This window comes from Mus caroli, chromosome 17 (genome assembly GCF_900094665.2).
Source record: "Mus caroli chromosome 17, CAROLI_EIJ_v1.1, whole genome shotgun sequence".
Taxonomy (NCBI): Eukaryota; Metazoa; Chordata; class Mammalia; order Rodentia; family Muridae; genus Mus; species Mus caroli.
The window spans coordinates 62,834,085-62,860,868 of NC_034586.1; the positions used below are offsets into that span (position 1 = coordinate 62,834,085).

At 44.9% G+C, this 26,784-nt stretch overlaps 1 protein-coding gene across 7 annotated transcripts in view; it reads right to left on the minus strand.

Moving 5' to 3' along the window:
- The window catches only part of Ptprm (protein tyrosine phosphatase receptor type M), a 682,149-nt gene that overhangs the window by 43,033 nt on the left and 612,332 nt on the right, over positions 1–26,784 (minus strand). For all 7 annotated transcript variants that reach the window (XM_029470946.1, XM_029470944.1, XM_029470943.1 and 4 more), the window contains one exon: positions 15,403–15,500. In XM_029470946.1, coding sequence (XP_029326806.1) covers positions 15,403–15,500 — 98 coding nt within the window. The remainder of the gene's footprint in view (positions 1–15,402; positions 15,501–26,784) is intronic.

Sequence of the window (26,784 nt, forward strand, 5' to 3'; positions counted from 1 at the left end):
GCATCTCTGAGGAGCTTAGAGTTCTAACACTAGTAAGCAGAAGCCCAGGAGGCATGAGATGAAGACGTGAGACGGATCCTGTCTTCCCTACAGAAAATTCATTAGTGCTGTGTTCAGCTCATACAGAATTCAGAAGACAGGGACTGTGGCCTTCACGCAGAGCAGAGAGCAGCAGTTTGCCATTCCTCAAAATGTAAAGAGCACTTCTGAAACTGGCATCAGGGTGTGTGTGTGTGTGCGCACAGGTGCATGCCTGCATGTACATGTATGTATGTGCATGTGTGTGTATGCATGAACATGTTCACTTGAATGCATGCATGCATGCCTATGTTCACTTGTATGCATGCATATGTGTATGTATGCATGTGTGTGTGCATATGCACATATTCATGAGGGACTTTTTATCAAGCCTTGGGAAGTTGCAAGTTGTGTGTGTGTCCTCAAAAGTGTAAACAGATTATTTTTGCACATGTTTATTTGAAAGAATCATATCAGAGTAACGTTTATAAAAGTTAGGATTAGCAATCCAGATAACCGGTGTATTATAAAGCTTTATGATTTGAGGTTCTACAATGTAGTGTTTTAGTGCCTGATTTCGAATAAGGCTTTGGTTAGATTCAAGGATAGTTTTACGGGTTCTCTTTGCTCTGTCTGAGAGTAAGTTTCTTCTTCTTTCACAAGTCTCAAAACTGCCCAACTTAGCAGTCCGTCAGGAGTTGCCTAGGCGCAGGAAGCTTTATAATTGAATCAGTTTCTTCATTTCCTTTTCTCTAAAGTTTGCCTTGCAAGAACCCAGATTCCCTGCTTGAACTGGGCCTGTGGGACATGGGTGACAATTCTCTAAGAATTACACATTTTAGATTAAAAAAAAAAAAAACACCCCTATTTTTGTACATGGGAATAGACTTCTTCCCGATGCCCAGGTCTCCATGGGGTGTGTTTGCGCGTGCGTGCATGTGCATGCAGAGTGGCTAGGCGATCCTCCTAAGGTCCAGAGCACTCTCTCTGGAACCCCTTCCTCCTGCTGCACTCTGGAAGCTGCCCTGAGGCTTTGGCCTTCTGCAAAAAGAAAGGCAGTGCGCTTGGAGGGAGGATGGGTTTGTTGTGCTGGGTGAGAACTGGTTAATTTTCTTTCTCTTCAAGGCTATGAAATTCAAGCTCAGAAATGAGCATCTGCTGGGTGCACCCTTGCCCACAAATGCTTTTGACTTTGGACCTGCAATCACACCCCACTCGATAGGGTTTAGATATAAAATGTTGAATTATTTGCTCCCCCCTCCCCCTCAGCAGCTGTGTTGCTAAATCCTGGGAGGAGGGCCTTAGATTGGAGGAAGGAGGCCTGGGGGTGGGGGCAGGAGGTGAGGTTTCTAGCCAGGAACCACTTCCATTTCCATCTCTACGTTCAGATCTGTCCAGACACTAGCAAGCACCTCACACTGGCCACCAGGGTGGAGAGCTTCTCCTGAGGCCATGCCTCATCACCCATGATGAATTATGCCCTCCCAGTGCTAAGGCAAGGTTGACTGTTGGTGGTCACAGAATTCCAGCCACCTGCCTCTGCCACCCAGTCTTGTTTAGGTTTTCTCCCTCTTCATCCTCTCCCCAGGTCAAGGGAAGGCACGCCCCCTGCAGCTCTTTCTAAAACTGCCCTTTGCCCATTCCCCCTAGCCTCTCAGCCGTGCTTGTGTTCCTTTTGTTATTGTGTAAACTGATCTTCCTGGAGATGTACTGCCCTGAGACTGTTGGCTGTGTTTGGCTACATTCATTTAAGTGTAGCCACACCCACCACTGCTCTGTGGGCTCAGAGAAAACCAGGCCTTCCCAAGTAAGCTTGATAAGGCCCTAGCACAGATTTGCACTTTGCCTCGACATCCCCTCAGCACACTGTATGTGCACTCCAAGATTTCCAATCCTCCCTCTTGCTGGATTCTTTCCCTCAGCAGGCTGTCAGAGTTTTATAGCCATGCCACGCTCTCCCCTCTAGAGCTAAGTGTCTGACAGGTTTCACCTCAGTCTCCAGATCCCCTTTTTCTTCACTGTGGCTGACTCCAGAGGGCAGGCTCTGTGGTCAGCATCTGCAGTGAACGTGTTCGTTTTCTTATTGTTAGCTTTAATTGTTCACTTGTCCCAGCCTAGAGTCACCCCAAGAGGGGCAATGAGGGATTGTCATTGGGTTGGCATGTGGGGATGTCTGTGGGAGACTGTCTAAATTAGACTGAAAGGTGTGGGATGATCCAGCCTACTGTGGGCAGCTCCATGCCTAGGAAGGAACAGGAGAGAGAAACCAAGGTGGGCACAAGCAAGCCAACAACCAAGTGAGCACACATGCATCGTTTTCTGCCTGTTCATGATTATGGCTGTGATTATGACTAGCTGGTCAACATTCCTGCCTGCGATTTCCTGCAATGATAGACTATTACCTGGTATTGCAAGCTAACACAAACCCTATCTCTTCCATGGTGCTTCTCACCTGTGTGCTTTGTTGCAGCAGCCTGAATGAAGAGAGGATGCATTTCACATACGCATACTTCACCATGACTTCTTGATACCCTTACACGGAGAGAGACTTCTTCCCTGTGGGGTGACTTGTGCAGCAAAGGTGATCCTGGCTTGCTTTCTATTGCTATCATAGCCACGGTGACCAAAGAAAACTTGTGGAAGAAAAGATCTATTTGGCTCACATCCCCAACCACGGCCTCTCATTGAGGGAAATCACATGAGGCACTCAAGCTGGGCAGGAATGGAGAGGCAGGAACTGAGGCAGAGGCCATGGAGGAATGATGCTTACGTTTGTATCCCATGGCTTGCTCAGCCTGCCATACTGCACAACCCAGGACCACCCCGCCCAGTGGTTGTACTACCTACATTGTTTCGGGTCTATCCACGTTAATCATTAATCAAGAAAATGTCCCCAAGACTTGCCTACAGGCCAGTCTGATGGAGACATCTTCTCAGTTGAGATTACCTCTTCCCAGACAGCCCTAGCTTGTATCAAGTTTACAACAAATCCCTAATTAGCACAGAGTATCTGGGCACAGGGAAGATACATGAACCAACCCTGGGGACCTGGATGCTCTGCTCCATCTTTGTGATCTTGAGCATACGGGAGGAGGAATAACAGCCCTCCCACCACACTGTCTGGCTCCCAACCCTCTGGCTTTGCTGTGTTCATTCCTGTGCATCTGCAAGCTTCACATTCCACATTAGCATTTAAGGATCCTGGCATTTTCCCAGTAAATTCCCCTTTGACTTTAATTAGCTAGAACTGATCTCTACTGCACATGGCCTAACAATCCTGATAGGCCTTCCTCTGAAGAGAGGGAGGAGTCATCTAGACTACTCCCTTGTCACCTTCTTGGCTGTTTTTTTTTTTTTTTCTTGTTTTAAGTGGCTGTCTTTGCATAATCTCCAATGTGTCGCCTGTTCATGGTCCTTCCTCATGCAAACCCTTGGGGACTTTTGATAGCAAGCTGTTGAAACTCCATTTTAGAAGTGCACATTCAGCTCTCTGTGATAAAGCCTCGGCTCTCTCTGTCAACATGGAACACATCTACAGTGTGCCTGCTGCATGGCCTGGTTGTCTGTGTCCCCAAATCCTATCCCTTTCTTTTTGAATATGTACTGTCCCAGTCCCAGTGCAGGCATGGCAAGCTCCGGGAACATCGTTTGCAGCCTTAGCTTCAGGTCCAGATGAGCCCCAGCCCTGACCTTCTGGTATGAGCCCCACATCACTCTGTGAAACCATTGTCACTGAGTTTAATCATGTTACTGGTGCCCAAGGACACAATTTACCTGTGCAGCCTCAGCCTGTGGTGACTGACCACACCCTCTCTACACAGCTATGCTTGATCACGGGCAAGCTCTCCTCTTGTCTGTGATTTTCTTTTGCCATTCCTTTCTCCTTTTTCTGTATTTTTATTTGCTGTCTCCAACGGCTTCTCTTCTCATTCCCATTTCTGCTTATGCTAAATGCTCTCACTCAACACAGCTCCCTTCCCAGTCATGCCGGAGTTTAATCCCCAAAGTCTTATGCTAACAGTATTACAAAGACAGTGAGTGAATACCACTAAGGGCTTTAGAGATGGAAATCTCTGAGATGTAATCAGAGTGAATTATGTCTTTGGGGGTAGATATTGTGTGTTTGAATTCCAGTGGCTTTAGAATGAATGAGGGAGAGAGACTCTTAGTGTTTCCCACCATGATGTGGTGAAGCCAAGGGGGTCCTTGCAAGACTCTGAACAGTGTTGTTGAGATGATTAGACTCCAGGGCTATGAGGTTTAATCAGCCTCTTTGCTTTGTAAGGTAGATTCCCCAGGAACTTTATTATAGTAATGAAAAACAGACTAATATAGCATCCGATCACTGAACACAGCCACCCACGTATGTGTGCGTGCTCACTCGTGTACTCATTAGTGTAATCATTGTTTTGACACTCCTTAGATCGTGCCTTGTCTGCTCATCTTGATATTCACGTCTAGCTTAAAGCTGAGGGTAGAGAAGGCACAGCTGATGGTGGCAAATGAAAAGAGACCCCAGATTTTGCAACCCCTTCAGTTCACCTCTTTCCTGAGACATCCTCATGTCTGTCTTTCATTCACATATTGAACAGCCATTCAGCCCTTTCCTTAAATCTTCAGCCCTTTCTTGGAGGATGGGGTGAGGTAGGAAGGGATTTGCTAGGTACTTGGTTAATAGCCTTCACATTAACAATCCAAGACACAAAGCCAAAGATCCAGGCTCATATCCAACTTCTCATCTTTCCTTAGTGATACCCATTCCCAGTAATATTCAGACTGTGATCTCCCATAAACACGCTATCACTAGCCACACCCGCTTCTTGCTGAGCCTGCTCTCTAGTGAAGAGCCCATGGCCCCTCTCCAGCTGCTTTTCTGAGATTACCATAGCCACTGTTTTCCTTGTCTTCCTCCCTCCCTTATCACCTTCTTCCTGGCTATGTTATCCTGGCTGGTCATGGATCCTCCTGCCTGAGTAGCCGGGACAACAAGTGTACTCCACTGTGTCAAGTCGGAACTGTGTTTCCGCGACGCTAACCAGAACAACTGATTCACTTCTTCAATGACTTCCAGTAAGACAGACATTCTCCTTTTACCGCTCTCCATTGCAGACCCATTTCAACAAGCTCTGAACTAGATTCAAGGATCAGAGTCTCCATTCATGCTAAGACAGATGTACCAGGCCGTGGCTTTCTCCTCCTGCCACCAATTCTCCTTTCTGTGGCTTTCCATCCTATTTGCAAAAACGATTTGTATCCTATTCTTGCCAATGGAAGTTGTTACTCCTGGGATGGTTCAGCCTCTTGAGGCCACCTCCAAGTCCTGGATTCTACAGGCAGAGCCTATCTCATTGGCACCATAACATTCTGACTTAAGTCTATCACAGTTAATTGTTTGTTACACTTGGGTTTCTAATACATCTGGTGTGCTATGAAGATGAGGGAATTATACATATCTTTCTACTTCTTGGTGCTATGGATTCAGTAACTATCATTAAATGACCAATTAAGTACATACTAAGAAGGGTTAGAAGGCCTGACCCTAGATTAATTTGTGAATTAGGCAAATTCGTCCTCTTGGCTGATATTCTGTGATGTTTTAGATTCTCATAAGGGAACTGAGTTCTTAGGTAGAGCCCTCCTCAGAGTTCAGGGGTGCGACGAGGGATTTATTTTTCATATATTCTATATTTTCATAGAGGCCACCAAGTCCCTTAATTGCTGTTCACAGAATGGCTCAGTGGCATTGGGTGTCTCCTTCCCTGGTGATTGTTTTGTGGGAGTTGATTTGGAGGACAGCAGTGCTTAGAAAGTTACTGTCAGAGGACACTGCTGATACCGTCTCTCATTTCTAGCTATAATAGTTTGGGGCAAGAAGAACAAATATTCATAGCAGTACAAGTAAATAACTTGTAATCTCTGTAATGAGGAGAAAGGAATCAACTCTGCTATCCTGAGCATGGAGATGCTCTCTCTGCTGCCGGAGTCTGGGGAAGGGATCTCTGACTTGTTTGTTTTCATGGGCCTCAGTGGAAGGACCCACTGGGTGGTTTGTACAGAAAAGACTGAGAAGGTCAGCTTGTGACTATGGGGAAAGGACCAATAGATATTCACCTCATATATTGATCCTCATGTTAATCCAGCAAAATATACATGTCTGTGTGCTATCCTGTGTTTTCTTTATGGATGAGGGGTTTTGAATTCTAAAGGTATTGTGATGGGCACTGGGAGAGACTCTCTATAAACTAGAAAGGGCTGAGCTAAAAGTCATACTCTGGGACAGAATGGCAAGTGACATGAAAGAGGATGACAGTGGGGGAGATAGAATAGGCACGGAAGAGTCATGAAAGGCTTGCTGCTCATCATCATGGTACATGGGAGGGCGAGGCAGGAGAGCCATATGCTTCAGGCTAGCATGGGCTACACAGGCAGACTCCAATCTCCCCTTCATTGTTTCTCTCCTAGAAAGGGTACTATAATAAATTATTAATAAAAGAGTCATATTTAAGTGGGAAGATGAAAGAAATGTCTCATCATAGTCCAAAAAAAGCTACTAGTCACATATGGTTATTGAAATCTGAATTCATATAAATTCATTAAAATTAAATTTCTTGTTTACACTAGTGACATTCTAAGAACTCATATTCCATTCCAATGGGGCATCAGGGTGGGATAGTGCAATCAGAAAATTCCATTCCCATTTCAGTCAAAGGTTTTTCTTATGTGAGGCATATTTGGCAAGTAGCAAATATTTGGGGTGTGTGTGTTTGTATGGGTGTGTGAGTGTATACGTTTAAATACTATAACTAAATACTATAACTAAATATAAATCTGACTTATAGTTTGGAGGCTTCAAGTGATGGTTAGTTGTCTTGATTCTCTTAGAACTATATTGAGGCAGGCCATCATGGCCACAATATGTGGTAAAGAAATCCAAGTCACCCCGTGGTATGGAGGCCAAAGGGAGAGAAGAAAGGGCCACAGTCCTAATAGTCCCTCAAGGACATGTCCTCAGTAACTAGCAGATTTCTTAGGAGGTCCCTACTTCTTTAGGCTTCCACTGATTTCCAATTGTGCCATCCTGGAGAGTAAGCTTTCAACCCATGGGCCATTAGGGGGACACTTTAGGTATGGCTGGTAGGGATAAAGTTGGATGTGTAAATTGGAGGCCATATTGAAACGGGCATAGAGAACAGGATAAGCTCATTTAGGCTCTATTCAGTGTAAAAAGAAATCCCTAAGGGATTTTGAGCAGAAGGTTAAGAGCCATTTTTATTAAAAAACAAACAAACAAACAAACAAACCCGAAAAACAAACATGCCAGTGCTGGGGTGGGCCGCAAGTATGTTGCTGCTGTGGCTACTGTGAAAGATTGTGGTTGGAAGCTACTGTGGCGGTGCCATGAAGACAGAAGGTAAATGAGCCATTCATATTGGTATTCACGTGGCTTGACACCGAACCGGAGAAAGTACAAAACAAAGTTTGTTCTCAGAATTGAATGATACGAGAGATGTCATAGTGAGAAGCAACCTTATACTGAACGACATGCTTAGATTGAGGTGTTGTGTTTGAGGGAGATGGTCAGTGAGCTGTGAGAAACTCAGCTGTCAATCACGGGTGAGAGGTAAGACTTGAATCTGGCTCAGTGATGCGATAAGTGAAATGTTTGCGGTAGAAATAAATGGAGATGGGTATCCGTTGAAAGTACAGAGATTAACCAAAGGCTAAGACTGAAATCACTCAGGCCACAAATAATCTTTAAAAATGAGGTGTTGAGGTTGTCTTTTGCTATGCTAAACACCGGTTGCTCCTAGAGACTGTACATAGACCCAGGTGATGCTATGTGATCTTGTTATCCCTGATTGGTGAATAAAAATGCTGACAGCCAATAGCTGGGCAGAAGAGACATAGGTGGAGTTTAGGGTTCTGGGGCTTGGGAGTTTGGGGTTGGAGAGAACCACAAGGAGGGGAAAAAAGAAGGTGAAGAGAGGAGAAAGTGCCATGGGTTAAGAATCTTAAAATAATGGTCATGTGAATTGGCTAATTGGAGTTTAGAGCAGCCCAGACAAAACATGGCAAATTGTATAATGAGGTCATTGACTGGAAAATAGACATAATAGACATAATAGCATAGAGGATAGATATCTGCCCAGGTCTTGTGTTGATTAAGGTTTATTGTAACTATAAAGGTTGGGTGTGTGTCTTTTATCCTGGAACTAAATAGCCAAGGCAGGGTAGAACCCTGGATTGAGATTAAGCATTTCAACAACAATAGTTGCTGTCTATAAACTGTGCTGAAGCCCTATTCTTCACACTTAAACATCTCACTGAACACAGAAAAGTTGATCTGTTGCCTACCTATAGCCTTCACCCCAACAGACTGGCATTTATTGACCAAGACTTACTGGAAGGTACTCTGCATGCAATCTGAGAAGAAAGGGAACTATCAACCTAGTTATAAATGCTGTGATCTACAACAGTGACCCGAATGCACAATATTCTGGTGCAATAGTGGCTCAATGAGGGGGTAACCAATCACACTCAGCTTGGATTCCATGAGATGGAACCATGCCTGACCCTTGTTGGACAGCCAAGAACCTGAGCGTGGATAGGCCATGGGCCTAGAGGAAAACCAAGTACCACTGTTCAGGAACATAGCAATAAAATGACTCCTAACGACATTCTCCTAATCTCATAGGTCAGTGTCTCGCCCCAGCCATCATTCGAGAAGCTTCTCCTTGCAGTAGCTGGGGATGGACACAGAGCCCTCACAACTGGGCAATGTGTAGGGAGCGAGAGACTTTGGAGCACTCAGTCCTAAATATCTCTAAATACCACCCCCACTCCCTAAGAGCTCAGAGATCTAAGCAGAAGAGACGGGTAGAGAGATTGTAAGGACCAGAGGTGATGGTAGGTTCTGAGAAAACACCGTCTTTCAGACACAGCAGGGCTGATGCACATATGAACTCATGGGAACTGTGGCAAGGCACACTAGACCTGCACAGGTTCAAGCCAGATGGTGTCAGGGCTGAGAAGGGGAGAGAGACACATATTCCCCTCCCTAGAAAAAAAAATCTGTCTGCAATTGGTGGTCACATGCAAAGGGAAATTTAGTTTTCTCCTATGAAGTCTCACTGGGTATATTAAACACAGTTACGGGCAGGCCCCATACCGGCATTAGACGGCTAACACCAAGTGAACTCAATGATATCCTTGTAGACGTTTTGTCCCATGTTGCTTTGTTTGTATACTTTTTTTTTTAAATTGGTCTTTTGCTTGTAGATTATGATTCCCAGCTTTGTGCTGTTGTTGCTGTTGTTGGTGTGTTTGTGTGTGTTTCTCATATTTTCCCCTTTGTTTTTTGTTTGTGTGTTTTGTCTGCCTGTTTAAAAAAAGAAAGGGCTGAATGAATGGGGTGGGTAGAAGGATCTGGGTTGGAAAAGGGAAACCATTATCAGAATGTATTGTATGAAAAAGACTTTTTTTCAATAAAAAATAATGTGGTTCATTAAAAAAAAAAATCTGTGGAAACAGCGAGAAAGCTTCAGACAAGGAAGCCAGGAGTGCGTAGGAAAACATTTTCTCTTTCCTCACAGATAATATTTTCAAACAAGTCAAGTTTGTGTAGTGAAAGGGTCTTGCCATTTTGTACTTGTAAGGGTTACCAGGGCCGTTCTTGTAAGCGAGCTATGCCCATGCATCGTGAAGTATATAACCTTCCCTCTTGAGCTTCCCATTGCCTCTGGGCTTGGAGGCTACTGATGAAAACAGGATGTTCTTTTTTTTCCTATGGAACATGGGCACCTGGAATTCTAATCTACCCCTTTATTCGTAAACTAATTCTGACATCCAGTGTTTGTATTAAACATTTTTTTTTTTTTTTACTTCCTATTCTTTCAGGGAGAAATAGTATGGAAGGAATTTGAGGTCGGCTTCTTTGGGCAGATGAAATTCTTCCCGGTGTAGTCTCCTCCTGTCTTCATTTATGACAGAAGTTAACATCTGTGTCCCCTACTTTCCTTAGTTCTCAGACATTTTGTCATCTGTTACCACGACTATTTAGTGACTCAACAAGAATTTCCCTAAATCACTGTGAGATCTCATTTGGATTTTTAATAAACAGTCACATTCTAATGAGGTCTTCATAAAACTGACTAAATATGTTTAGAAATCATTAGCTTAAATTACCGGTGCAAAAATCTCCTCTGGGAGCCCTGCAGATTTGGTTATGAGACTTCTGGCAGATGGATTAGTTCAGCACCATGGCAGCATTTTTTTTTGAATCTCCACACAAACAGTGTAAACAGGGATGCCTGGGAAACAGGAAGCTGGGTAAGACACTAACTGTCCCTCAGGTGGGTTCATTAAGCGGGGAAGACAAACACAACACATTCCAGCACCATTTAACCGCCAGGTGCGCAGCTATTGGCAGGTGCCAGGGAAACTGACAGAGGGTCCCTTCTCACATGCACGGGCTGAAAGAGGATGCATGATAGTGACCCAGGAATTTCAGATAATGACAGGTCCTGGCAGGTGTGCCTGGGTCCCCACTGGAGAAGAGGGACGCATCTCAGTTTTCTATGCCAGGTGCAGCGACAGGGAAGGCCTCCCTGTGGCTCCAGCGGAGGCAATTAAAGCCCCCTAATGCTGAGTGCTTGAGGGTAGGAAAGGGTGGAAGCAGGTGCCTCGCACCAACTTAATGAATCGGCAGCAAGTCTGTGTAAACACACACACATCCGGGCAACTCATGGGTAATTCATGAAGGACAACCCGCGTCAGTGCTCATGGTTAAGTAGGTAGTGGCTGCCCTTAAGAATCATGTCATTTTGATTTCTTGGATGATCTGTTGTTTCTGTGCATGGGAAATGGGAGTTGCTGCTACACAAATGCACAGCGCTAACAACAGGAAACGGCCTGGAACAAGGTCAGGGCCTTTCCCCCTAATGGGATAAGACTTCTTGTCAAAACTTCCAAATCCATGGCAGACATTCAAGAAGAGATGCTATTAATGTCACTACTAATTGAAGACAACCCTATGAAGGGACTAGAGGCCTCTTCCGAGATCACCCACACCCTCCCTGCCAACCAGGTGAGAGCTTAGGGTTTGTTAAAAACAAACTCAAACCATTTTATCTTTGGTAAACCCAAGGTACAGATTTATAAATAAACTGGAAACCCAGTGCCCACCTATCCTTCCTTCAGTGATGTTCCATGGCCCGGAGGGAGTTTTCATATGGATTTGTTACAGCCATTGCCGTGAAGCCCGGCAGTGACCACTGGGAACAGGACAGATCCAAGAGCCCAATGGAAAGGGAACAGCAGCTGCCAACGGGGGCATCCTCAGATGTCCCATCTGATGAGCTGCACTGCTGGGAACAAAACCTGACCTCCTGTAGAACCTGCCAGGAGCCTTTTGTACATTACTCTTAATTCTTTAAAAAAAAATGTTTTGGGTGTTCTGCCTGTGTGCGTGTCTGTGCGCAGTGCTGAGGGAGGCCAGAACAGAGTGTGCGAACCCTTGGAACTGCAGTTACAGATGGTTGTGAGCTGTCCTATGGGTAGACTTTGAGCTCTGGTCCCCTGCAAGAGCAGCCAATGCTCTTAAGTGCTGAGCCTCCAGCCTCTATGACTACCTTTACTGTAGCAATGAACAGGACACTCTTTTTCCATCTTTACATCAAAGGCCATGCTGTCTCTACCCTTCCTGAAGGTAAAAGAATTTATTATGTGTGACCTTCCCCTCTTAAGTCTACCGAGTTAGGTTGGAGCACACTTGGGAATTTCAACTAAGGAAAAATAAATCATGCTCATTCATTTCTAAACATCTAATGGAATGTGTTATTGTATTGATTAGTGATTTTTTCAAAACAATTTACTCCAGGAAACTCTTGAAAGTCATCTCCAGGGGCTGGAGAGATGCCTCAGTGGTTAAGAGCACTGACTGCTCTTCCAGAGGTCCTGAGTTCAATTCCCAGCAACCACATGGTGGCTCACAACCATCTGTAATGTTATCTGATGTCTTCTTCTGGTGTGTCTGAAGAATACAGTGTACTATTTTTAAAAATAATTCTTTAAAAAAAAATAGTCAGCTCCGATGTAAATATTTAAAATCTGAGGCAGTTAATCCCGTGAGGGCAGGGGGAGGGGATGTAGCTATTGTAAAAGCTGGTGAAACCTGAATTACCTCCACAGGCCTCACTATGGGATGTGGACACTCTGTAACTGTCTGTGGAGTCAGTTCAGAAACTGGGGTGAGTGTGCTGTTCCTTAGAAGGGGTGCACGACCGAGGGAATTCTCTGCTCTATCATGGAAGAGCTCAAAGGCATACTCAGTTGTTCTTTGACACTACCCAGGAAGCCACCCGCTCTTGCTATTTACTGAGGATGGAGGGGCAAAGCTGCATGATCCCTTAAATGAGAATGAATTCTGGTGCCACCCTTGCCGGGGTCATTATATGGATCACTGCTGGTCTGAGGTTTAAAAATAGAGCATTTAAATTGACGCTTATTATTTACAGAGACCTCATATGGACAGTGACCTCTCTGACACTGAGAAACTCACGTGATTTATACCAGAACTCCCCCAAAGTAGGGGGTCATGGAATGAAAATCCTATACGCCCACATTCAAATGTTAACATCTGACCACCCATTCCCATGATGGCTAAATCTGTAAATGAAGGAGCATGGGTAAATAAGCATAAAAAGGTTGGGGTTCTGATCCAATAAGATTAGTGTCTACATGAGGAAAGACCTGGCGAGCTCACTGTATGCTCCATGCGACTTAAAGTCCTAGTGAAGGCAGCTCAGCCCCAAGAAAGCCAGGAGGAGCCCTCTCCAGGTTCTGGATCTTGCTGACATAGAAGTCGATTTGGCAACCTCTAAGAAAATAAATGGCTGTGGTTTGTGCCCCTCAGCTCAAAGGACTCCGCTATGTCTGTCTGACTTGATGGATGCACAGGTACCATTACATCCCATTTCCATGGTAAAGAGAGATTGCCTCAAAGATGCCCACATGACCCGCACCTGCTGGACCAGGCTCTAAGCCAGCTCCCCTGTGCTCCCCCTAGCTCCCAGAGAGACGTAATTGAAAGAAAGAAATGTGGTTTATTAATACATAATGGACCCGCATATACATGCCTCAACTTGTCACTTTGGATAACCTTTGCTGTACAAAAACTTCGAATGCTTAAATTTTCAAAAATTCCAATCCTTTCTTCATGTATTGGGCTTTTCTCATCTTTGAAACAATTTTTTAAAAACCCAAAGTCTTAAATATTTTTTTTCTGTGTTGTTTTCTAGAAGGTTTAAAGCTATATTTGTGATATGTGTGCCTTTGGCTCTTACTTATTTGGGGCATTGCATAAGGAAGACATCCTTTTATTTTTGGTCCACATGGGTAAGCAAATGTCCCAGCTGGCTTGATTGAAAAGCTCACTAATTATATATCTTTCCACTTAGGCCTGCAGTCAACATCTGGGATCTCTGTTTTGACATATTGGTCCATTTATCTCTTCCCATCAATTTGTGACACCTATAATTTTCTTTTTTTCCTATGGTCTTTGTCTGGGATGGATTTCAAGGTTGTCCTATCTGCATAAGTAAGATAGCAATCTTCCTTTTCTACTTCCTTAGAATCATTTCATAAAACATATAAAAGGTACTTTATAACTTATAAAATTCAATATTACAAAATTTGACTATTAAGTGCCAATAAACCCCTTCAAGCTCGTACATTTTCATAGCTGACTTGTGGAAATGCTTCAATTTTTAAATAATTGTTTTGTCAGATTTTCATTTTCCTTGGGAATTGATCTTAGAGAACATTACACGGTAGCTACATTATCTCTAGATGGCTTGTGATACCCAATACAGTATACATCCCAGGTCAACAATTGTTATACTGTGTTTAGGGAATCATAATGAGAAAAAATTGTACACATTGAATACAGATGCTGCTCTCTCTCTTTCTCTCTCTCTCTCTCTCTCTCTTTGGTGGATGGTCTGAACCTACTGCTGATTGAGTCCATAGCCATGGGACCCACAGACATGGAGGGGCGGCTTGCTGTGGTAGCTTTTCCTACTGTACATTAGGTGACATCTTACCATTGAGTCCAGCAGAGGCTCTTCTCATTGGATCTTAAGTGAAGATAGAACAAAGCCCCCGTAGCTCTCTCATGGGTGGTAGATTATTTTCTCCTTTCCGCTCTTCCCTGCTTCCTCCTTGAGTTTACCTTTTATCTAACCCCTTTAGAGTTAACATGTAGAGGCCCAGGATATCATCTCTTGACTTTCCTGACCATCAAGCTACCTCTCACCAAGATGGACACAGGGTTTCCCTGCCTGCTTTTGGGCACGTGACAATGTCCGATCTTTCTACTCTCCAGCCCTAGTGTACTTCATGTCTTTATTGTCTTAAGTTACATGTTTTAAACAAGTCTATATACTCACTTAGCTGATTTATACAGAGTTCTAGAAATAAACATAATTTATCTTGAATTTCAAGATGTTTGTGGAATGTCGGTTATCTAGTCTTCCTTTTTTTTTTTTTTTTAGAAGTTTTAGTATATCCCACTTACTGAGATCTTCTTCTGAGACAACTACTATGTCTGCAACCTTCCCTGTTTGTGCCTCCTGATACCTTCTGAGAATCTTAAGAACCACCTCCCCCCCCCCACTTTTTTTTTTTTTTTTTAAAGTTTCTTGCTTCACTAATTCAGTTCTAGGATAAGTACCAGGCTACCTTGGCTGGGTATAAATACCAACTTCCCTAAGAGGTAATGGGCTCTTCAGTTGGGCTGAGTGTCACCATGGAATTGAACCCATTATAAAAGGTAGTTGTACCCTGTACATTTTCTCATTTAAACTTTGTGTTTTGGAGGTAAACTGATAGCATGCACTGCTAAGGCTACAGACACCCATCAGCCCCCTGATTAAATAAAAATGAAAACCTATAAACACTCACCAAAGATAGGGATACCAGACCTTGGAGGCAGAGATTATGATACCCAGTTCATAGTTTAGGGCACAGATGCACTCCAAAGCATAACAACTTGATGGGCTTCTGAGACCGATCCCAGCTCTGCAAACTGTTTTCAGAGCTGACCCCCCTGACTTACACAGCCCTCTCATGTCTATTATAGCGCCTGTAGGGCTTTGACATCCACACTAACTAGCACTAAGGCTTAGAGGTATTTCTGTGTGCTCAGTATAGCCAGATAACAACATCCTTTAAATACTGAGTGCTTTTTCCTGTCTATTTCGTCTGCAACAGGTAACAGTCATTCAGGTTAGGATGGAAGTTAAGTTTTTTGGAGTGTATAAAATACTTCACAAACATGGTTCTTATCTCTCTATCACTAACTCTGCAATGGATGGGCCAGCTTACCCTTCCCACTTCCACAAGGTTGGTCACCATGATGATGCTTGCTGTGTTCTCATGCCACACCATCCTCCAGAAGTCATAGATAGTCTCCTGCATGGGTCCTGCCAAAAACACAACAAACACATTGTTTCCCATTAATCAGTGCTGGGACTTTAAAGAAACCTGCTCCCCTCCTCCTCCCCACGCAGACCCTTTGCTTTGAGCTGGAGGCCTCTCTATAGCAGCTGTGCAGAACAGAACTCTTTCTAAAACTTCACCCACAGGAGAAGCCAGTGTTTCGGTCACGGCTGAATTTCCACACGTCTTCCAATGTTATCTGCATCTGAGTTCTCTTTACTCCTCTTAAACCACGACCGTGAAAGAAAGCGATTTCTCCATCATTTAGTTATTTATCTCTGTGATACTCAGGAGTGAAATTTTTAAAAATGGCTGCCATTACTCTTGCTGCTAACAATTGGCAGCCATCCCAGGGAAGTGGTACGCAGGATGAAATGAGCCCCTGTAGGAAACATGGCCTTTCCTTGTTTCTAATATTTTTTTCTTCTTTGGTGTCATCAGTCAAATTAATCTATTTTCCCTTTCCACATGACTCTCTACAGTGTGAGAGAAGTTAAGAGTTGGAAGCGGCTCTTCGTGTGCTTCCCACTGAACATGGCACTTCCTCGCAGAATGCTGCCCGGCACCAGCTTCCCTTAACCCCTTGAGATCTGAGCATTGGGAACTCTTTCCTGTAGCCTGGCTAAAACAAACAAACAAACAAACAAACAAACAAACAAACAAACAAAAAACAAACCGAAAAACAAAAACAAAAGAGTGGGGGTGGGGTATGTGGTGGCATGGAGGTGGGGTATGTATTACAGAATGCCAGTGCCAACATGATATTTCTCTCCCCCATTTCCATGTCCTATTCCTCTTTTTCATCTACTTATTTATTTTTAAAAAATTCATTGAGTCCAGTTAATGTTGCCTACACATGGTATTGTTCACTAGAGCTTAAAAAAAATACACAAACTCTACCTCAAGCTCATGCATGCCCGAGGGCATAGAACTGACAGCATATAGAAGACAAGAAAAGAAAATGTAAGGGGATGATGGAGATACAAGTTCAGAGGCGTGTGGAGGATCACAGAAATCTTCGGGCACACTTAGAACTGATGCCGTCCTGTATTTAAAGGATGCTGTGTGTGTGTGTGTGTGTGTGTGTGTGTGTGTGTGAGAGAGAGAGAGAGAGAGAGAGAGAGAGAGAGAGAGAGAGAGAGAGAAAGAAAGAGAGACAGAGAGGGAGACAGACAGAGAGACAAGAGACAGAGAGAGACAGGCTAGTGACAAATCACTTGGTTACGGTGAGGTTCACTGTTGCCTTCTATAGATGACTACACTAACATATTTCAAGGCAACTTTGAGGGCCTTGAAATGAAAACTTTATAAATAACAAAGCCACAGAGGGAAAACAAGGTAGGTGTATTTACTATTATCAAAGTTCATCTCCATGCACATATCTGGACATAGCAAATAGCAGCACGCAGAGGGATCGCTTCAGTTACCCTGCTCCTCCGGACCAATTAGCAACTGTCTTCCATGAAAAAGAATGGGCTAGAGCTCCTATGGTATAGAGCCTCTGTGGTATTGAGCTTCTTGTTCCATCTCTCTGACTCCTTCCCCTTCCCCTCGGCCATATGTGCTATTCTCTCCCCTATGCCACTCGGAGAACACAGCCCTATACACCTGCAGAGGCAGGCTCAGGTACCCCACATCTCTGTGTCTAATCACTTTGGGGATGGGGATACATAGCCATCTCCTGTGAAGCTATGCCAGCCTCTCAGCCATTCCCCAGGCACGTTCGTGCCATTCTCCTGCTGTAGAGACTGAAGGTATTTGTGACTTTAATTGAAGGCTACAGAAGGGACAGGGAGACATCAGCTTCTATCAATCACCGTGTCCCTTGCTCTCCTTGTGTACCTAACAGCTTGTTACTTATTCAGTAGGAGAATTCTGCACTGAGTCTGTCTCTGTGCAAACAGTCTTCCCAGTGTGAAGAAAGCCCTGAAACACGGAGGTGGCCTCATTAGGCATACAGGCCTGTGCCACATACTGAAACGTGGGGACATAATTTTGATGACCACAACTACAGTGGGGGAGTCAAGGGTTCCAGTGTCCTCTCACTTTCCTGTCTGTGTCCTCACAAGACTTTCCAGCCACGTTTGAGACCACGGCCTTTTGCCGTACTTTGCAAGGTGACCCTCTCTTAGCTCTTCTCAGCAATGAGTACTCCATGGTTATTGAATTGGAATCTCCCATGGTGGGAACGTGATGTCTGGGTTTACTGTGCTTTCTTACAGAATGCCAGTAGCTCAGCAGATCCTTGAATGAGTGTATAGCTGCATGCATGTGAGGAATGCTAACCGTCAGTCTTGGTTCTGACTCCCCCTTTTAACTTATGCTTCTATGGCTACCTGTAGAAGCTTGGGGAACCCATTGTCAATCCCTTTATTAGTTCTTGAAAGGGGCCATGCTTTAGGGGGCTCATTCAAGAGCCAGTATGGTTATCATTCAGGTCTTGGGGTGGTGATGTTGAACCTGACCTCTAAGCAGATCTCAGTCCCAAGTTTACCTGCCCAAGGCTTTGTTTCCCAACTTAGCTCAGTCCATTACCCTGGTGGTCAAAGTAAGTTCACTACTTGCCAGTCATTTCCCACTGAGCTGTGCTCTGAATCTACTGATGTGACTGACCCTGCCCACAGGCTCTATGAACCAAGAAAGATGTCACTAAATGGGAATTAGTTAGAGGTCACTGGGCTTTGAGTGTTTATACACCCAGTTTGAATGGTCTTTAAAATGGGGTTTGTAAGCTGATGATAATATGTATTTTCCTACTCCCTTTCACCTGGAAGAAGAGGGGTAGTGTAAGATCTACGGTCTTGTTTCTCATTTATTTTCCCCATTTCAACCCGACAACTTGATTCAAATTATTAACCAATATCTGGGTATGTTATCATGCAGAGACAAGTGCTTCCTGCCCTACTCTAACCCCAAATTGGAGCAAACTTGATGGTCACCAATAGCTACTACATGTGACTTTAGTAGTTGTTGGTGGAAGGGCACTGAGTGACAGTGACCATTATGAGCCAACATAGTGGGTCTACAACCTGCGCTGGGTATAAGGTTCCCGTGGGTCTGATATGTGGGGATTCCTAGTCCTCTGCCCTAAACCTCTAGGGTTACTGGGGATTTCTCCAAAGGCACAGGAAATTGCTTGTCCTTGGATGAGAATTTCCCAAACAAGGCAAAAGAACCCCGGGGGCTCGGCAAGCCCCTCTCAAGGTCTGAACAGGTGTGACCAGCAGCTGTGCCTTGGATTCCACTGGGGGTGGCCTGAGTTGGAAGCCACTGAGATGCTGTGGCAGACTATTGAAAGATAATCACACTGTGGGACAGAGGCTCAGTAGCTGTCTTCCCACGGGACTCCATCGTTTGAAAAGTAGGGTCTAGAAATCTCAATAGCAGCAGACCAGTCATAATACATCCATCTCCTTCACAATGGTTGGCACGCATGGAGAAGGAAATGCTCCGAGGGGCTGTTCACCACCATCCAGCCTTGCACAGAATGAGGACACAGGAAGAAAGAAGAAATGCCATCCCAGGCCAACGAAGAGATACACAGGGATGGGCGCCATTGTGTAAGATGAGCTCTCTAGTTCACAGGAGGTGAGGGATGCTACAAATTATAATTTTAGACCCTTGTAGGCAACCTATACCACATTCTTTTCACATTTGAATTTCTATATAGCATGTTTTCCTTGTAGCTAAAGTCAAGGTCCTTTGAACACTCATAGCGGCTTATTTGAGTTTTTAAAAAGCAGGGTGTAAATATCAATGCTGCCACAGCGCACACAGAATAAAATTTAACATCTTTTGGTGGTGGGGTCTTACTTCTGAGGTGCCGTTTGAAGTACTTTTTTTTCCCCCGAGACAGGGTTTCTCTGTATAGTCCTGGCTGTCCTGTAACCCACTCTGTAGACCAGGCTGGTCTCGAACTCAGAAATCCGCCTGCCTCTGCCTCCCGAGTGCTGGGATTAAAGGCGTGTGCCACCACACCCAGCTGTTTGAAGTACTTTAAGTGTCCCATCTCATTAGATTTACAATTAGCCGTCCTATGACGTCAGTCTTATTGTCTCTGTCCTTGCTCTAGGATCACAGACAGGCCTGAGGAGCATGGTCAGTTGCTGGAACACACAGCTAGTGAGACATGGAGTCGAGAAAAATTGTCTTCCCTTTCCTTCCCTTCCTTCTTTCCTTTTCAAGATAAGGAGGCTCTCCCAGCAGCTGGCCTCTGCTCGCCCTCACTAACCTCCTGGTTCAGCCAATCAAGTACTAGAAGACCAAGGAGGCTGGAACATAGCTGACTGTTTCATCCCAGGGCCTCTGAGAGAACCACAGAGCAAGTGTCAAGAAGACAGGGGTATACCCTAGAGCCATAAGAGGAAGCCAGCAGCGAAACCCGTGCAGCCCACAGAAAAAGCCCTTTGAAAAGTGGTTTTACATCAGGTCAGTTTCTCCTTTAACTGGACTGTTGGCCTCCTGCTGAGACAGAATAACATTCCCCTCATGAACACAGCAAGCTCACTTCTCTGCCAGCCCTCAGCTCTTCAGAGCCACCTGGAATTTTCCCAGAGCAAAGGCTTCCTGTCTGCCTCCCTTCAGTGTTCCCTTACCTGACACCTCTCTCATGGCACCTAAAATGTCATAGTGCCTTATGCACCCTCCCAGTCCTCTGTGTGTCCCTTAGCCCCTACCCCACCCCACCCCTACCCCATATGCCATGAACCCGAACCCTAGCAAATCTGACCCTGCTTGCTATTTCACAGTTGATAAAGAGCACAATTCTAAACCTGTTCTCCCCTAAGCCTCTTTGGAGACCCTACCCTGAGTGTCATTCAACAGTTCACACCTGTTTCAATGGACTAGGCTAGAAGTCAACTCTTTCCTGGGCCACTGTTCTGAGCCCTTCACTGACATGGTGCTTAATGTCTGTCATGGGGACAGGATCATTTCTTTGGACGCTTCCTCTGTGAATGATCGGTCTATGAAATGGTCCCTGCAGCACCAGCCCAGCCTCAGCCTGGCTATGGAAGCTAGGTATGTCTGGGATCCTGCAGGTGACGCTAGAGAGGCAAGGGTGAACAGTGCAGTGGCAAGGATGAGAACACCTCCTCCACGTCCCAGAGGCCAGTCTTTGTCTACGGTAGACATAATCCCGAGCACATGCCCTTCCACAGCTGGCCCATGCTCCAGGACAACTTCCAACTGAGATAGGCAGAGCCCCGGAGACAGAGACCTTCCAAAGGCAGTGTGAATGGTTTTCCCGGTATTATCTCCCTGGAGTTTAATGTATATGTGGACTCTGCAGAAAGCCACCTCTGTGAGAAGTCTGCGTGCATAATTGCCTTTCTTGCACTAAATGAGACCTCTGCACATCTCAGTGTGGTTGTAGGGCATTGCCTAGAAGTAAGAACTACAGGAGTGAGAGAGACACAGCTGGATTACTGATCCTAGAAGGACAGGATGGCCTGCCTGCTCAGAGACCTTGCTGTGAGGTCACACTTAAGTGTTTTGGTTCACTGTAGGGATACCCTGTGTTCAGCACTCCTGGAGGTAAGATGCTGCAATCATTTAAATGGGACCAGAATGTCTTACAGTACACCTCATTTTCTCGCATTAAATCCAGGGATAGGGTTTCATGTGTTTCCTTTCAGACATAAGAGATTTGGTTTGCTTTGATCTGTGTAAGACAGTTGAGATACATTTAATACATATCATAAATTGCCAATTTTAGTTATATAGATCTTTATTTTATGTGGGGGTGGGGAGATATAATATTGCCTGCCTACAATTGATAGACTCACATGCTTAAGAAGATGTTTATGTTTTAAATGACATTTGTGTGTGTGTGTGTGTGTGTGTGTGTGTGTGTGTACACACCACAGCTCACATATGGAGGTCAGAAGACAGTTTATGAAAGTTGTTTTTCTCCTTCCATCATGTGCACCCTGGGGACTGAACTCAGGTCACCAGGTTTAAAGCCAAATGTTTTTACCCCAAGAGCTGTCCCGCAAGCCCTTAGTTTTAGTTATAAACTGAAAACTCTGAAAGAAATCCACAAAATGTCTTCACACCTTCTTTTGAGGATGCAAGAAGGCTTTCTGGAGACCAGAACATATCAATGGATCGGTGGAGGGTGAAGTGGGATGAGGGAATATCATTCGGTGCATAAGCAGGGACGGACATATGGCTGCTGGAGACTCCACTGAGCCCATGGGACACCCATGGGACACCCACAGCTCTAGTGAAGACTGAGGGTGAAGGCTGGGGCTGTGGGTTCTGGTCAAGGTGGAGCGCTCCATGGTTGTGACTTGGTACCCTCTGAGAGAGGAAGGGGGCATGCAGGGGGTCCTCTTGGAGAAAGAGATGAACTTTTTAGAAGAATTGTGTGATTATGAGGAGAGGACAGGCATTAAAGACTCATGCAGAAGGCCAGGTATCCTGACAGATTCCATGCCTGGCTGAGGAAGAAAAGGTGAGGAGGAGAGAGTGCGATTTATGGTCTCAGTAGGTTTAGGTAGAGGCTGCACTGTGGTGCTTCCTCCAGATGTGGCTCAGCCTTCACTGTGAGCGGCTATCGGCAACCATAGAAGGCAGAGGCAGGAGGAATTGGCACAGTGAGCTGAGAGGAAAAAAAAATGGGGCTTCGTCTGAGGATCATCCGAGCCTCTTGCAAATCTCAGACGCACGCCAGTGTCTAGAGTAGAAAGAAGGAAGCGGCTTTTAGGATACAGGGAAATACCGAACATAGATAGTGGCTTGCAATGAGAGCACCACGTGCCACATTTATTCAGAGAAGGGAAAGGGTTGGCTCAGTGTGTGAAAGTGCTTGTTGCTCAAGCCTGACGACTCGAGTTCAGTCCCCAGAAGCCATGTGAAAGGCTGAATGTAGTGGTGCCCATCACTGCGAGGAAAAGATGGGGGGAAGGGAGACAGGAGTATTGGCCAGAAGTTTGCTGGACAGGAAAAGGCATTACAAAAGTCTCTCTCTCTCTCTCTCTCTCTCTCTCTCTCTCTCTCTCTCCTCTCAAACAAATAATTAAAAATAAATAAAAGAAAGAAGTGTTACTTATCAAAACAGAGAGGGATGGAGTTAGAAATATACTATGATACGCTAAGACCCTTTGCATGGGTGGAAAGATCTAGCCTGGGACAGTCCCATATCAGGAGCCCTGTGTATGCTTGACTATTGAAGTGCTGGGGTCCATCAGTGATGGTGTGGATTAGAGGGTCACAGAGGTGGTGGTGCAAAGACGGAGGAGGGAAGGGGAGGTACCCTGAGATGACATACCAACCGAAAATCCAGGGTACTTGGCTGACAGCAACCCAGCCTAGGCTCTGGGGTGTTCTCTGGCCGCAGGCTCATGCCACCAGAACAAGAAGCCACGTGAGGCACAGTATGGCAAGAGTCATGCCTGGGATTCATGCATTAATTGTAAAAGCTCCTGCTATGTACAGAAAAAAAATGGCCCTAAATTTCTGATCCATTATTGGTACCGATGCTGTTGGTGATGAACTAAAGTAAGCATTTTAAAGTCAGTTACTCAACAGTCAGGGAATTAGACATCCCTTCAGTGGCTTCGGAGAACGGTTTTATTACAAGAGCTTCTGTGATTTTTTTTTCAGTATGTACTGCCATGACACTCAGACTCACGACTTCAGAGTTAGTGTCTTTTCCTTTTTTGCAGAAGCCAGTAGAAGCCAAGGTAGAAGGTGCCATCCTGCCTCAAGCTCGGGTGTGATAACTTTGGCAGGGAGCACAGCTGGTTTCCACATTATCTCTAACATCACTTATTTGATGGAGTCATTTGCTCTCCCCTGAGGCTACTTATGGCAAAGTGTAGAATCATTTGAATAGTCTTTGGTTTCGGCTGCAGAATGGAAGCGTTAGAACTGAGGTGGCTGGGTACATGGGGTATGATCTGCTCATGTTCCAAATACGAAGACTTGTCGTGGGAAAATGACTATTTACAAGAAACAAGGAGAGACCACTAATGAGAGAGAGAGAGAGAGAGAGAGAGAGAGAGAGAGAGAGAGAGAGAAATGTAATTATTTTACGATGGGGGAAAACTGGTGAGTATTTTATTTAACTCGATTTTGAAGTGGACATGGTAATATAACAAGATACTGATTTCTAAGCACAGCATTGAAGCAAACCCCCTTCACGTCTAGAATTCTATGGGGTAAGGAACTGTTCCCCAGTCCCCTGGAATTTTAGTTGTTGAGTCTAAAAGAGAAGGAACTTGGTGTCAAAGGTATAATAATAAAGTATGCTTTTTTAGAAGGCATATTAGAAGGTGTGACTTACTGTGGTTAGACAGTGTTTTCGCTTTTGAGAGTCCCGTGGATTCCATGCAATGGACAATCCCTACTTTCCCCACAGGGGCTGTTCTTACTGCAGGGTTGGCACTCACTCTGACTGGCAGGTGCATGGCTGTACTTCTTCTACAGGGACTTGCTGTGTGTTACTCCCAGACCTGGAGCCAGCCCACATGTCCTTCCTACCATGTCTTTCAGCCACATGCCTCTACCCCCACATCACCCACACCTCTCCTTTTGGGCTGAAATACAAATGAAAAGATGTATGCTTTTCTCATACTAGTTTCAAGGATTATTTGTCTCTGAGTATAACGCAAACATATGAAACTCTGGTTTAAAATTCAACAGTGAAAGGCTAAGTTGGATTTAATTAGGAGTACGCTATAAATTTATATAAGCCACAAACATAGACACATACATACACACATACATATCCTTAGAAACTTCTGTCCATAATTTTGGTTGCAACTCTCATTTAGGTTAATAACTCAGTTTTCACTCTCTTTATTTTTTTCAATTACAAAATTATTAGAGGCCCCATCCCAAATACTTTAAAATACAAAAGTCTGAAAATTATATAGCATGTATTGTGTTTTTTGGTACATGCGTGTGGACATACATTTGTGTGAGGGTTTCTGGGTACCTGTGGGCATGATGTGTGTAGAAGACAGACGACATCCTCAAGTGTCCTTGGTACCTTCTATCTTTTGTTTGATACAAGCTCTCTCACTGGCCTGGACCTTTAGCATGCAGGTGAGGCTCACTAGCCCAGAGGCTACTAGGGACGGCCCCTGTCTGCCTCCCACATTACCACTGCTGGGGATGCAGGCACATGCCTCCACCACTGCCTCCGTGTGTGAGTTATGGGAATTTGCAAAGCTAGCACTAAACCACCGAGCCATATCTCCAGCCCCATACTTCTCTTAATAAAGATATACTCAACTGACGGCCATGGTCTTCCCCCATTTTAAAAACTACGGTTGCCTAACATTAGTTCCAATAAGTTGATCCTTTGACAATCATCCACGGTTGTAATTTCTTCCTTCTCTCTTGTTTCAAATACTTTGATGATTTTGATTTTTCTTCAACTTATCTTCAGTAGAATAAAGTTCCTGCATTTTCATCCTATCATTAACTATATCTTAAGTACCAGCAAAAGCAAAACAAAACAAAAGGATGAAGAAGGTTGTAGGAATACATTTGAGTTTCTGAATACCAGTTTCCTAAGCCCACACAACCCCCAGAACTTTATGCAAGAAAATAAAATAGTATCTTTGAGATCTAAGCTTGTCAAGGTTTTTGGGGGGGGGCAGTCACAGAGGATGTCTTCAATTTTGTCCATTTGTGCTTCTTGTACGTATGTGTTTTTATATTGAGAGTGTAGGCACAGGCAAGGTTTTAAACATTGTTTCTCCGCCTCCCCGAAAGTGAAATAGATGCTGCTTCCAGTTTGTGATCGAGTTAATTTTCTATTTAACCTGAATTTACATTTGTCCTAACGTTTACAGTGATAGCAATCTTTGTACTCTGAAGGGAGTCTGGGATGTGGGTGAGACACAGGCAGCTCTTGGTACATCCTTCCGGAAGGAAGCCGTGACAGGTGCAAAACACACTGCTTTCAAGATGCTCCGTGAGTACTCTGTGAGCGGTCACTGTGCGTGGGACAAAGTCACTGGGGGAGGTGTATTCTAGATGAGTAGTGTCATAGCTAATGTTGACTGAGAGGCTGCTGGCAGAGCTGGTTTGCAAGACACGCTTACACACTAACTCTACAGTGGCCACTCTCCTTTAAGACTTCCCGGAGTGGAGGGCTTGGACGAGTTACTGATAGGAAGCATGCCTACATACTGAAGGAATATTAGGGCCAGCATTCAAAGATCTGATTGTACAAGCAAAGTGTGGTTATGGGTGAGATCAACAGCAGAGAACTGCTCACATAGCTCGGCACTGCCATATCTCAGGGAGCGTTTCTGGGGACCCCGTCTACGCAGATTGTTATTTGGATTTGCTCTCTGTGGACCGCACTCAGCACTGTTCCAAGAATCGTGCCTCCACAGCAGCTGAGCAAAGCCTTTCGGCTGGCTGTAGTACCCCTGTGACTGGGAACGCAGAGGTTCCAGTGGTGAAGGCGGCTTGGTAAAGGCAGACAAGACAGGTCTGAGCGGAGCATGTATAGATTAGGCCCCGGAAGAATAACAGGAAAGAAAGAATCAGAAGCACAGAGAGCACCAGTCTACGAAGCTGAGCCACTCATTGTGTTTGCTGGGACTTTTGGTCCCTGGTCCCGGGCACAGGTTTCATGCTCTGTGCTGGAGGAGCTGAGAAAAGGCACGGGGATAAAGTGCTTAAGCTACAGAAGGGAGGAATGTCACAGATGTCCTCAACCCAAGAGCCTCCCCCGGCTGTGGTTCAGAACATTCTTCCAAGAGAACTCTCAGAAGACAGGGCAGGTACCCTTGTGCAGCCTGTGTGGAGGGGGCTCAAGAAAAGGCAATCAAAGAGCGGAAAGGAAGACTCCGGAGTGATTCGGCAACTCGGAGGATCCGCCTGCCTTCTGTCATGAGAACAGGAGAGGGAGAGACCTGCCTTTGCATGCTTCAGGGCTAAAGGAATAGAAGCCTTCATTAGTCTCCATCTTCTTTAATTAAGCTTGCCTTAGTACACAAGTGGGATCCTCTTTTATTTAACAAAAAAAGAGAGAATAAATCTAATAAATGAATAAAATAGAGATAAATTGGCTCCCTAGACGCAGCTGAGGGCAGGTACTCTCAAACGCTCAGTGGCGGTGGAGAGTCTAGCATCAGGAAATCTCCAACAGTGAAGCCAAAAGACAGAATAAACGGAATGGACACTCATTTCTTTTTTTAACCCTCAAATGGGGCAGATAAAGTGTCTCAGGAAGTACTGGACAGTGCAACAGATCCTCAAAGTAGGTCCTGTGCAGTGTGCTGTCTGAAGGTAAGCGCA